The sequence below is a fragment of the Ranitomeya imitator genome, chromosome 4 (genome assembly GCF_032444005.1).
Source record: "Ranitomeya imitator isolate aRanImi1 chromosome 4, aRanImi1.pri, whole genome shotgun sequence".
NCBI lineage: Eukaryota > Metazoa > Chordata > Amphibia > Anura > Dendrobatidae > Ranitomeya > Ranitomeya imitator.
Genome location: NC_091285.1, coordinates 489,048,456 through 489,063,089, shown reverse-complemented (window position 1 = coordinate 489,063,089; position 14,634 = coordinate 489,048,456). Strand labels below are relative to the sequence as shown.

The 14,634-nt window shown below is 40.6% G+C and overlaps 1 protein-coding gene across 2 annotated transcripts in view; it reads right to left on the bottom strand.

The window, feature by feature from the left end:
* Positions 1 to 14,634, bottom strand: part of WDR72 (WD repeat domain 72) — a 565,895-nt gene that overhangs the window by 356,777 nt on the left and 194,484 nt on the right. For both annotated transcript variants that reach the window (XM_069765969.1, XM_069765968.1), the window contains 2 exons: positions 7,687 to 7,932; positions 3,120 to 3,340 (listed from right to left, as the gene is read on the bottom strand). In XM_069765969.1, the coding sequence (XP_069622070.1) occupies positions 3,120 to 3,340; positions 7,687 to 7,932 (467 nt within the window). The remainder of the gene's footprint in view (positions 1 to 3,119; positions 3,341 to 7,686; positions 7,933 to 14,634) is intronic.

Here is a 14,634-nt window from a genome sequence, read left to right as displayed (position 1 = left end):
GTTTTTAGAATGGTGTCACACTTTGGTATTTTCTATCATATAGACCCCTCAAAATGACTTCAAATGAGATGTGGTCCCTAAAATAAAATGGTGTTGTAGAAATGAGAAATTGCTGGTCAACTTTTAACCCTTATAACTCCCTAACAAATAAAAATTTTGGTTCCAAAATTGTGCTGATGTAAAGTAGACATGTGGGAAATGTTACTTATTAAGTATTTTGTGTGACATATCTCTGTGATTTAATTGCATAAAAATTCAAAGTTGGAAAATTGCGAAATTTTCATAATTTTCGCCAAATTTCCGTTTTTTTCACAAATAAACGCAGGTACTATCAAATAATTTTTACCATTGTCATGAAGTACAATATGTCACGAGAAAACAATGTCAGAATCACCAGGATCCATTGAAGCGTTCCAGAGTTATAACCTCATAAAGGGACAGTGGTCAGAATTGTAAAAATTGGCCCGGTCATTAACGTGCAAACCACCCTTGGGGGTAAAGGGGTTAATCTCCCACTTTTTTTTTTTTTTTCCAGGGAAAATTTATAAACCCAATAAAAAAAATAATAAATAGGCTTTCTATGGCCCACTATCTGAGAGAGAGAGATGGCACGCTTAGGACTGGCACACAAGCCCAAAGGCCAATATTAATCTCCCACTGATTGATTTATTGATTTTTTCAGGTAGAATTTAGAACCCAAATCAAGCAAAAAAATTAATAGGCTTTCTATGGCCCACTGAGTGAGAGATGGCACACACAGGAGTCAGGAGTGGCACACAAGCCCTGAGGCCAATATTTTTCTCCCACTGATTGATGTTGTGATTTTTTCAGGTAGATTTTGGAACCCAAATCAAGCAAAAAAATAAATAGGCTTTCTATGGCCCACTGAGTGAGAGATGTCACACACAGGAGTAAGGAGTGGCACACAAGCCCTGAGGCCAATATTTTTCTCCCACTGATTGATGTAGTGATTTTTTCAGGTAGATTTTAGAACCCAAATCAAGCAAAAAAATAAATAGGCTTTCTATGGCCCACTGAGTGAGAGATGACACAGACAGGGATGGCACTCTAGCAGAAATGCCAATCTTAATCTCCCACAAAAAAAAAAAAAATGAACTGTCCTTCAATTACTATCTCCCTGCAGTAATCTCAGCCAGGTATGGCAGGCAGCAATAAGGAGTGGACTGATGCACAAATTAAATAAAAAGTGTGGACAAACAAACAAGATAGCTGTGGTTTGCACAGCGGCGTACACACAGCAATGCAGCTATCAGGGAGCCTTCTAGGGCAGCCCAATGAGCTACAGCGCTGAGGAAAAAAAAAAATGTAGCTTCCACTGTCCCTGCACACCGAAGGTGGTGTTGGGCTGTGGAAATCGCTACAGCACAAGCGGTTTGGTGGTTAATGGACCCTGCCTAACGCTATCCCTGCTTCTGACTAAGCAGCAGCAATCTCTCCCTAAGCTCAGATCAGCAGCAGTAACATGGCGGTCGGCGGGAACGCCCCTTTATAGCCCCTGTGACGCCGCGGACAGCAAGCCAATCACTGCAATGCCCTTCTCTAAGATGGTGGGGACCAGGACCTATGTCATCACGCTGCCCACACTCTGCGTTTACCTTCATTGGCTGAGAAATGGCGCTTTTCGCGTCATTGAAACGTGACTTTGGCGCGAAAGTCGCGTACCGCATGGCCGACCCCGCACAGGGGTCGGATCGGGTTTCATGAAACCCGACTTTGCCAAAAGTCGGCGACTTTTGAAAATGAACGACCCGTTTCGCTCAACCCTATTTAACAATCCAACTGCTATAGAACAATTTCCCCGTAATATAATCAACCAATTACTGAAAGCCATACCCATTTACAACTTGAATTTCCAGTTCTCTTTTTTGCACATCTAATTGTGGAACGAGTGAACAATCTCCATTTACATAGCACAATTTAAAAACATTAATGAGAATGTTTTCACTCGCCTAAATGATTTCAAACACATTTTTGGACACATTTTTAAGTCGTTCAATTCACTTAATTTACCAAGTTATCATGAACGAAGATTCTTTAACCTTAGAATTTGAAGAATTATTAGCCAGTTTCAATGTGCCTTAAGTGTCTAACTCTGGGGTGACACAGAGAGCTGATTTCAACACTAAACTATCTCCGTTAGTCACATAAACCATAGAAATAGTTTGATTAGCACTCGTAAATGGAGAGGACAGGATCCACATTCTTCTCAATGATGATCCTTGTGATGGGATGTCCAGAAATTATATAGTCTTGTGGATGGGTTTAAAATTACTGATGAGTTATCACAAAATCATAATAGATCGTCTTAAAAGGGTTCCAAGAAATACATTATGGATAAGTTATTTGTAGAAAAGGTCATCAATATCAAATCATTGGAGTCTAACACCCAGCTCATCTCTCATTTACTTCCAGTGCACATTTAACGGTACCAAGTAGGCTTGGACTGGCCCACAGGGGAACAAGGGAACCCCCAGTGGGTCCTTATGCAGAATTCTCCCCACTTATAGCAGAACAGTGGGCCCCAAGGTCAATGTTACAGGTAGGCCCTAGCCACTCCAATCTGACACTGGTGCCAAATGTAAAATTCAGAAAGATCTGATATTTATGACCTTTCCAAAATATTCATCATCAATATTGTAGCTCTGGACAGTCCCTTTAATTGAAGGATTGTCCCAAAACAAGATTTAGTTCTTATATATAGGATAGGTAGTAAATGTACGATTGTTGAGAATCTGGTCAATGGAATTAAACCGATCACAAGACAGAGGTCCCAAAGTTCCCTGTGTGTATGGAGTGGTGATGCCTGACTCCCACTTAATTCATGGCTTTGAGTATACTGAAACAGCAGTGTACATGTGTATTGATCAATACTCCATTAGAACTGAATGGATCAGTGGACACATGATAGGTGCATTTGATTCTCACTGGTGAATTTTAGAGCCCTATTCTAGTGAAGGATTGGAATCATGTTGGATAGACCTTAATTTTATCACCTATTCTGTGGAAACATGATTAATGGTGTTTACAAGACAATCTCTATATTGGCAAATTTAAGCAAATATACGGTATAGAAGCTTAGACTAAAACCTTCTTCTTACTTTGCAATCATTTGGTGAGACTAGCAACTTCAGGATTGTACCAGACTGCAGCACAAACTTGTGAAATATTTCCCCCGTGAACACATCCCTCCAAATTATAGATGAATTCTTATCCCCAGAAATGAGCCAACTTGGATCATATTTCTCTGATCGTCCATGAGGGTAAAGTAGACTTGTCACACTGCTGTCATGGCCTTCAAATATCTTATGTGGCAGGGAACCTATATCCAATGAAAAATGTGAGGCAAATAATTATTTAAAAAAATACTCAATTAGTTAAGGTACAGAGAAAACAGTGTATAAACACATGTTAAAGGGGTTCTCTACTACTTGGACAGACCCTTCTTAAATATCAAGTAAAATAAGAAAAACTTATACTCAACTCATTCACCTGTGCAGACATCGCAGGAACAACACCAGAGAGATCAAGTTTTTCTTATTTTACTAGGGCATTAAAAAAGTGGTTGTCTAAGTATTGGACAACCCCTTTAAGATTCATTGAAGATTTTGATATGGTAAACTGCAAAAAATATGACTGTTGTTATTGACTTGGATATATTGTATTGGTCAACAGGCAAGGGTCATGTTGGATAACATGATGTAAAATACACTAGTCACAGTGCACTAAGAAAAATCTCATGCATGATACAAAATGTAAAATCGTGCAATTTTCTGTCACTGAAGGCCCCATATACATTAAACTAATTTTAGCTGAACCCTCCGATATCGACCGGTTTGGCTGAAAGTCTTATTTGTATGCGGGAGCCGGTCGACTGATGGTCGAGGGAGATGTCAATCACACATGTCCTATTACTGATTGCAGATTGGATTTTTTTCCTGCAGACAAGTTTCTAGCTGTTGTGATAGTTGTCAAGATGTAAAATTTAAATTGTAATTTCCTCTATAAACAAGGCTGTAATAACAGAGATTTATTTTCTGGGGATTTAAATAAGAACATGCCCCAAAAAATGTCATATACATCTTTCTCTGTGTGTGAAACATTTAATGATGACTCACAACACTGCTCTCCTCACTGATCTTAAAACCGGCATTTACTATGAGGACAATCAGGGAAGGGAGTAGAACAGAGCTACGTGCTCTGTGTATGAACAAACGCCTTCTGCATCTGCAGCTCTCATCCCACAGCACAGTCAGCTCTTCTCTACTCATCCTTACAACACACTGACAGTGCCATGGTATGAGAGCTGCAGAGGCAGAGGATGTTTATAATCACACATAGCTCTGCCCTACTATTGGTATCTTGTTTGTAATCAGTGTGGTTGGCGGTAGTAAGATTAGTAAGCAGGGCTATCTACCATTATATGTCTAAAGGTACCATCACACTCAGCGATGCTGCAGTGATATAGACAACGCGCCGATCGCTGCAGCATTGCTGTTTAGGTCGCTGAAGAGAGGTCAAACACAGAAACACCAGAACGATGCATGAGCAATCCAGTGATGTAACGGCGACTCATTTATCGTTCTCGCTCCATGTAAAAACATTGCTGGCATCATTGCTTTTGCTGTAAAACATGACGATACATGCCGACCTGACGACGAAATAAAGTTCTGGACTTCTAGCTCCGGCCAGCGATGGCACAGCGGGATCCTGATCGCTGCTGCATGTCAAGCACAACAAGATTGCTATCCAGGACGCTGCAACGTAACGGATCGTTGTCGTTCTCGTTGTAAAGTTGCTGAGTGTGAAGGTACCTTAACACATACAAAGTCGGGTCTGACATTCCTTGGGGGGAGGTTATTTTTTTCCCGAAACGTCTATACCCCTGAGACAAATCTTTGCTAATGCCTCCTTTGTTTCAGTGGAAATTAGTATCTGAACTTTACAAGCCAATATTTCAGTAATGGAAATAAGAAATAATAATAAAAAAATGACATTTAATCTGCTCTGCACCCACTTTCCCATATTTAGGTCAATTTAGCGTGATTAAACTTTTAAAAGATCCTCCTTAAAGAATAATTATTTCATTGAATATATATATATATATGAGTGCTGACAATCAACAGTGGTCAAGGTCCTTAGACTAAGGCTTATCATTCAAAATACTGCTCTGAAATTCACAGCTCCTGCATGAGTGAATACACAGAGCAGTGTATGGGCTCATGTGAAATCCTATGACCTATACCTCACAAGTGGCTGCTTCTAATGGCAAGAGCAATGGATTGATTTAGGTTTCATATGTACATTTGTTAAAGTGGGATCAGTTATAAAGCATATTACAGAAGGAGGTATTACTTTGGTAAAGTACTTGATAATATTTTTCCTGCATCAAATCCTTTACCATTTTCAAGATCTCTGCTTGCAGTCATGCAACATGAATCTTCAATGTGTACATCCAATGAAAAATGATCTGTATGGATCATGTGAAGATCACCAAGGAGATCTGACATCTCCACTATAGCTACATTCCCTGACAGAAGTTGTGTCGCTTATCCATGTTATGTAAATAAAAGCTTATAACCTGATGTTAAATTTATCCATTGGTTGTATAAATTATTCTTTTGAAAGCGGAAACCCTCTGAAATGTGGTTTAGATTAAGAAAATAAATTGGCATCAATGCAGAAATATTAATCAGTTAATGGACACAGACTGGTCAGATTTTGGCAAGACAAAAGTTTTGTCGCCTGGTCATATAATGCACCCAATCCTAGTTTACATCCTCACCTGTGCTCAGTAAATGATCAGTTAATTAGTGTGTGTGTATAAAAAGAAGTCCAGCACCCCGGACCTTCACTTGAACTGCAACTTGAGCTCTGACAACATGCCAAAAATCCACGCTGCAACCAAAGCCTGAATTATCAAGAGGCTGAAGACCAGATCCGCTGCAGAGGTGGCTGGCACATTTAATGTGTCTCAGCATCGAGAACAAAGAATTAAAAAAAGATTTGAAGACTGGGGGTGTGTTTTACAAGCCAAGGTCCAGCAGACCTCGCAAGACAACTTCTCAGGAGGAATGTTTGTTGGTTAGAAAATCCAAACCAAGCCCCTCTTCCACTGCAGCAGAGCTCCAACAGGCCTGGTCACCTCAAGTCCCTGTGTCAACTAGAACATTTTGTAGGATTCTGTCTTGAAATGGCCTCCATGGTCGAATTAGTGCCCAGAAGCCAGTACTAAACAAAAGGCAAATAATAAACCGTGTGGCATTTGCAAAGTCCCACAGCCTGCTAAACAGATGGACGCTGAAAAAGTGGCAGAAAGTGGATTTCTCTGATGAATCTTTAATAGAATTACACCACAGCCACCGCAAATACTGCAGGAGACCTACTGGAGCCCGTATGGATCCAAAATACACGCAGAAAACAGATAAATTTGGTGGTGGAAAGATCATGGTCTGGGGTTACAATCAGTATGGGGGTGTACAAAACATTTGCAAGGTGGAAGGCAATATCAATAGCCTAAAATATCAAGAAGTATTAGCTACCTCTTATATTTCAAATCATAAAAGGTGTCAAATTCTGCAGCAGGATGGTGCTCCATCTCATACATCCATCTCTACAACAAAGTTCCTCCAGGCAAAAAAGATCAAGGTGCTCAAGGACTGGCTAGCCCAGTCACCAGACGTGAACATCATTGAGCATGTTTGTGGTAGGATGAAAGAGGAAGCTTGGAAGACAAAACCAAAGAATCTAGATGAACTCTGGGAGGCATGTAAGACTGCTTTCTTTGCTATTGCTGATGACTTCATTAATAAATTGTATGAATCATTGTTGAACAGCATGGATGCAGTCTTTCAAGCTCATGGAAGTCACACAAAATATTAAATATGACTCTAATAGCACGATAACTTCATTCACCAATGTTATGCAACATATATTTGTATTTTAAGTTAATTATTTGTTTGAATATCACATTACTTTCTGCGGGCGACAAAACTTTTGTCTTGCCAAAATCTGACCATTCTGTGTCCATTAACTAATTAATATTTCTGCATTGATGCCAATTTATTTTCTTAACCTAAACCACATTTTGGAGGGCTTCAGCTTTCAAAAGAATAATTTATACAACCAATGGATGAATTTAATGTCAGATTCTAAGCTTTTATTTACATAACATGGATAAGCGACATAACTTCTGCCAGGGAGTGTATGGTCATTCCTGCATATCTGTGTTGATTATATGACCAGTACACATGCACATGTTTATCCCTTGGAAGATAACAATGAATGACAGCAAGCAGATATCTTGAAAACTATTTGAAATTAATAGGAGAAAACATGTATATTTATAGGATACTAAAACATTGGATTTATTACTCCTAATAATGTATTTTAAAGGGATCTTGTCAGGTGAATCCATGATGGCTTCTTCCCATCCAGTTCAGTTAGATTGATAGGTCTCTCCTTATACAAAAAAACAATGTTTAAAAGATGGTTGCAATAGGGAGTGTATCTTCCATACACGTCCTGTAGTTCAGGCACCATGACTCATTAGACTGGTTTCCTTTAAAGTATTTATCATGATCCTATGCAGAGATTATACTGGTATTTTACATGCACATGATTTCTTCCATTGTATTTTCTTTACTGTCGTAGTGTCATCATTATTACCTCTTAATAGTGGATGGTCTTGGAGAAGCCTTGCTCTGGCAGCATGTAGTGCAAATGTAATGACAGTGTTACCATCTTCACAGCCACACACCAGTTTATCAAGGCTGGGAATGTAGAGGGATGCTGTGACCGTGGCAAAGGCCACACCATTGTTGGGGCTACATAGGTGATCTATGATTCCTTCGGACATTGATTTATGTCTGTCAAACATTTCCTGAAGAGTCAAGTTTACCTTTAGTGGTATCTCTAAAAAAAAAACCAGAGCATATCAATAATATCACAAAAATGAAAGTGTAGCTATTGTAAAGACATTAAATCATTCTATCTAGAACAAAATAACGAATTGTAGTTCTTATCTATGAAACTTCTTATCTACAGAAGAGATGTCAGGTCAATATTTGCCAAACTCAGTCACTTTCTCAAACAGAACTATCAATGCAATATGTTATTAGTTACACAAGAAGCTCTTAGACAAGACTCTATTGTTATTCGGTCACATAAAGTCATCTATAGTATACTGCCAAAACCCGAGACCATTCCAGATAAACTTGTGATAACATCTGACTGCCACCATTATCACTGACAAATGATGGCACCATCAAAATTTCTGTAAAAGAAAGGAACGAGAAGATATTTTACAAGACTTTTCAAAAGACTACCTACATCTACTAGGCTTGCAAAGCTGGTTTATGTTTTCTCTGATTGACTACAGTGTCAAGAAGAGTGCACAGTCTCTAACTAGAGATCATTAAATCTTTTGAAATTCCAAATCACCAGCTTTGATTACTTTTTTCCCCAAAAATACTCAAGTGCTGCTAATCCTATAATTCCCCAGAAAAGATATGTAACACTTTGTGGACTTTTAAGACTTTACTGAACCATTTTTAGCACCTTAATGCAAATACAGCTATAGAAATGTCATAGTGACCTCAATCTATCTATGGGAAAACAGATTGCAACCAATGGTAAGAATAAATCCTATAGAGAACTATGGAGTATGATGTCCCAAAAATCAAAGACTGTAAGTTTAATTATAAAAATACAAGTTTTTATCAAACAATTATGTAGACAAGACAAGTAAACAATACAGTATTTAAAAATGATTAAACAATTACATATTATTTTTATTAAGCTGCTTAAAAATGATCTCTTTTTAGGATGCAGGAACAGGCTGCTTGCTTTCCAAGTGGAAAAGAAAAGGCTTGTCAACAAGTCATAAAAAATGATCCTTATTTTGAGAGCTATTTCATATTTGTATATCATGAAGCATATACGCTTCCCAGCAGCAGTGCAGCATAATTATACAACAGAGAACAAGAGCAGGAGATGTGTGTGGGTGTTAAGCATTAGTAGCAATAGCCGCAAGGAATAAAATATGACGGGTAAGGCAAAAAGATATCTAGCTGTTTAGGACCAGCGACTGAAGCCCCAGCAGCAGCAGTACAGTATAGCATTATAAAACACCGTGTACAGCTTGGTGTTGAGTGGCAGGAGTGGCTGTGCAGTAGAAGTAGCAGTGACTGAAGAAGCACAGTATAAAAATATAATAGGGAAGGTAAAAAGATGTCTGGGGCCCCACCAGCAGCAGTGAAGTATAGATGACATGATGGATAGGGAGTATATGCCCACTTGAGCATGGGACATCCTCATTGGTGACAGCAGAACAGTGTAGAAAACAATGTACAGGCAGGCAGATGGTACAGCTGATCTCATCTTTGGCATCAGCTAGAGCTGAATGAAAGTCAGAATTGATCTATCACTGATTCATTTTAACAAACGTAAGGTTTCTGAACATGCAGAGGATATCCAGTCTGCTTGGGTAGGACAAAGCTACTGTCCATATTGAATACCCTCTCTGACAGTACACTGTTCAGCCGCTGCATGTTTCCTAAAGAATGTTGGCTTGGCACAACAGCAGATTAAAAATATGATCCACCATGTTAAATACACTGCTCAAAAAATAAAGGGAACACTTAAACAACAGAATATAACTCCAAGTAAATCAAACTTCTGTGAAATCAAGCTGTCCACTTAGGAAGCAACACTGATTGACAATCAGTTTCACATGTTTTTGTGCAAATGGAATATACAACATATGGAAATTATTGGCAATTATCAAGACACACTCAATAAAGGAGTGGTTCTGCAGGTGGGAACCACAGACCACATGTCAGTACCAATGCTTTCTGGCTGATGTTTTGGTCACTTTTGAATGTTGGTTGCGCTTTCACACTCGTGATAGCATGAGACGGACTCTACAACACACACAAGCGGCTCAGGTAGTGCAGCTCATCCAGGATGGCACATCAATGCGAGCTGTGGCTAGAAGGTTTGCTGTGTCTGTCAGCATAGTGTTCAGAGGCTGGAGGTGCTACCAGGAGACAGGACAGTGCACCAGGACATGTGGAGGGGGCCATAGGAGGGCAACAACCCTGCAGCAGGACCGCTACCTCAGCCTTTGTGCACCTAGGAACAGGAGGAGCACTGCCAGAGCCCTGCAAAATGACCTCCAGCATGCCACAAACGTGCATGTGTCTGAACAAACAGTCAGAAACTGACTCCATGAGGATGGTCTGAGTGTCCGACATACACAGATGGGGGTTGTGCTCACAGCCCAACACCGTGCAGGACGCTTTTCATTTGCCACAGAACACCAGGATTGGCAACTTCGCCACTGGCACCCTGTGCTCATCACAGATGAAAGCAGATTCACACTGAGCACATGTGATATATGTTTCAGAGTCTGGAGATGCTGTGAAGAGCAATCTGCTGCCTGCAACATCCTTCAGCATGACCGGTTTGGCAGTGGGTCAGAAATGGTGTGGGGTGGTGTTTCTTTGGAGGGCTGCACAGCCCTCCATGTGCTCACCAGAGGTAGCCTGAATGCCATTAGATACCGAGTTGAGACCATATAGTGGTGCGGTTGGCCCTGGGTTCCTCCTAATGCAGGACAATGCCAGACCTCATATGGCTGGAGTGTGTCAGCAGTTCCTGCAAGATGAAGGCATTGAAGCTATGGACTGGCCCGCCTGTTCCCCAGACCTGAATCTGATTGAACACATCTGGGACATCATGTCTTGCACCATCCACCAACGTCACGTTGCACCACAGAATGTCCAGGAGTTGGCAGATGCTTTAGTCCAGGTCTGGGAGGAGATCCCTCAGGAGACCATCCGCCTCCTCATCAGGAGCATGCCCAGGCATTGTAGGAAGGTCATACAGGCACATGGAGGCAACACACGCACAACTGAACATCATTTCCTCGTCTGAACTGAAATTGGATCAGCTTGTAATTTGATTTTCCACTTTGATTTTGAGTATCATTCCAACTCCAGAATTCCATGGGATATTCATTTTGATTTACATTGATCATTCTTATATTTTATTGTTCTCAACACATTCCACTATGTAATGAATAAAGATTTGCAACTGAAATATTTCATTCAGTGATATCTAGGATGTGGTCTTTTACTGTTCCCTTTATTTTTTGAGCAGTGTACAATCATGGCTATTCTGCTGCTTTGGCTATTTGTAGAGGTAAGATGTAGAGAAAGTGTAGAAGTCACATAACCACCGCCTAGCAGTGGAAACAGACATTGCTGCCATTTGTGGAGGATTTACCACCTGTTACAATGGCAGTGGCAAATCACTATAACTCTAAACATTCATCTAGTGTGCCAATAAATTCATTTATTATTCCTGTCCATAGTTACAGCTTTAGGTGTGTATGGCGCAGTGCACTTTGAAGCTCAGACACACATAGAGACCTTTCCGTGATAAATATTAGTGGCTGAATATCTTCCAGTGAGTCTTGCTACACGTTATAATTAGTGATGAGCGCATATACTTGTTACTCGAGATTTCCCGAGCATGCTTGGGGGTCCTCCGAGTATTTTTTAGTGCTCAGAGTTTTAGTTTTTCTTGCCGCAGCTGAATGATTTACATCTGTTAGCCAGCATAAGTACATGTTGGGATTCCCTAGCAACTAGGCAACCCCCACATGTACTTATGATGGCTAACAGATGTAAATCATTCAGCTGCGGCAAGAAAAACTAAAACTCTGAGCACTAAAAAATACCCGGAGGACCCCCGAGCATGCTCGAGAAATCTCGAATAACGAGTATATTCGCTCATCACTAGTTATAATTTCATAAAAGGTGTCCAACTCAACTAGGTAGTATGGTAATACTAATGACTGCAACACCAGCAACTTGTCCAAGTGTGAGTTTAGATATCACACGAGCATGTGACTGGGAGTGTAGGTCTGTTTCTTCTGCACACAATCAAGGATGGATATCTGATGATATGATGATGTGATGGATGGTGATGTTCAAACCCTGGATGTTTGGGTAAGGCAGATTCGGACAAATAGTTAAAAAAAGTTTGGTTTGGATATCCGAACCTGGACCCTATTAACATGACTAATAGGCCAGAACCTCCAGTGTTTCACATGCTGTCATGTGAAAGACAGCATGGCAATCATTGCCTCTGATCAGCGGTAAGATAATTACCACCGGTCAGAGCGCTTGCTGTCAGATGACAGTTAGTGATGAGTGAGTGTACTCGTTGCTTGGGTTTTCCCATGCACGCTCGGGTGATCTCCGAGTATTTGTTAGTGTTCGGAGATTAAGTTTTCATCACCGCAGCTGAATGATTTACAGCTACTAGCCTGCTTGATTACATGTGAGGATTCCCTGGCAACCAGGCAACCCCCACATGTACTCAGCCTGGCTAATAGCTGTAAATCATTCAGCTGCCGTGATGAAAACTTAATCTCTGAACACTAACAAATACTCAGAAATCCCCCGAGCATGCTCAGGAAAACCCAAGCAACGAGTACAAAATTTATCTTCGGTCACAGGCGTTGGCTGATGGGACTACTGCTCCAATCAGGCTACGCCTGCTGTCGCTGATAACAGTGAGAATAGGAGGCAGCTGATTGAGTACTCATCAGCTTGCGCCTGCACTATAAATAAATTAAAAAACAAAATATCATGTGAGTTCCCCTGTAATTTTGATAACCAACCTGGCAAAACTGAAAGCTGTTCGCTGCAATACTCAGCTGTCAGCAAGGCTAGTTATAAAGAATAGAGGGCCCCCCAATTTTGACAACCAGTCAAGCTACAGCAGAAAGTTGGGGGCTGGTATTCTCAGCCTGGTAAGGGGCTATGGATATTGTCCCCATCCTAAAAATACACAAAATTGAGCTTGGTTTATAATAATAATAATAATTTTTATTTATATAGCGCCAACATATTCCGCAGCGCTTTACAAATTATAGAGGGGACTTGTACATACAATAGACATTACAGCATAACAGAAATACAGTTCAAAACAGATACCAAGAGGAGTGAGGGCCCTGCTCGTAAGCTTACAAACTATGAGGAAAAGGGGAGACACGAGAGGTGGATGGTAACAATTGCTATAGTTATTCGGACCAGCCATAGTGTAAGGCTTGGGTGTTCATGTAAAGCTGCATGAACCAGTTAATTAATTTTTTTTTTTTTTTTTTTTTAATATAGGCCACACAGGGATCGTTAGGTTAATGCATTGAGGCGGTAGGCCAGTCTGAACAAATGAGTTTTTAGGGCACGCTTAAAACTGTGGGGATTGGGGATTAATCGTATTATCCTAGGTAGTGCATTCCAAAGAATCGGCGCAGCACGTGTAAAGTCTTGGAGACGGGAGTGGGAGGTTCTGATTATTGAGGATGCTAACCTGAGGTCATCAGCGGAGCGGAGGGCACGGGTAGGGTGGTAGACTGAGACCAGAGAGGAGATGTAGGGTGGTGCTGAGCCATGGAGTGCTTTGTGGATGAGGGTATGATGGTTTAAGTTGGCATACATATAACACATGTGGTGCATGTAGACCAACTCAAACCAAGATCAATTTTTTTTTATTTTTCTTTGTACTTGTGCATTTTGCGCAAGTCGGGGTGTGGTCTCCCTCCCTTGAGCTGGAAATTACATTTAAAAGTTTCCATAGGCTGGTGTCCATGGGTCGGGACCCGGTGCTTTGTCTGACCTTATTCACATACTAAGATCAACTATTAGGGTATGTGCACACGATGCAGATTTAGTGCAGAACTGCAGCAGATTTTTCTGCAGCAGAAACGCTGCAGAACTGCACTGTGATCACAGTACAATGTAAATCAATGTGGAAAAAAAAAAAGCTGTGCACATGGTGCAGAAAAATCTGCGCAGAAACGCTGCAGATTTCAAACAAGTGCATGTCACTTCTTTTGTGCAGTTCTGCAGAGTTTCTGCACCCCTCCATAATAGAAATCCGCAGGTGCGTTTTTTATGCGTTTTTTGTGCATTTTTGATGCGTTTTTTATGCGTTTTTTGTGCAGATTTGTGCAAAAACGCACCAAAAACGCACAAAAAACGCATAAAAAACGCACCTGCGGATTCTGCCAGGAGATGCAGATTTAGTGCAGAATTTATGCAGAAAATTCTGCACCAAATCTGCATCGTATGCACACAGCCTAACACATGGTAAGGTTTTTAATATTAGACAGCGTAGGACCATCCCAATCATTGTCAACCTGCCGACAGTGGGATGGCTTTTATGCTATTTTTGATCAAAAACAGTGTTACTAAGAACCCTGTGTTATTTAAATGCACTTTTGCTTTTTACTTATTTAGTTACAGCAGGGTTCAGGTTTATTTTGCTTCTTGTAGGTTTTGTTCCAATCCCAAAAATAGAAGTCAGCAACCACCCCAGAAAAGACACATTTATTAGATGAGCCAATTCTGGTGCTTTTCCCGGCTCTTCCCACTTTCTCTGTGGTGGTGGAAAGTGGGGTTAATATTTGAGTGATTGAAGTCATTTTTGTATTGTCAGGTGACATCAAGCCCACAGGTTAGTAATTGTGAGGCATCTATAAGTTGCCTGTCCACTAGCAATCCTATAGTTATATTGTAAATAAACACACAACCAGAAAAA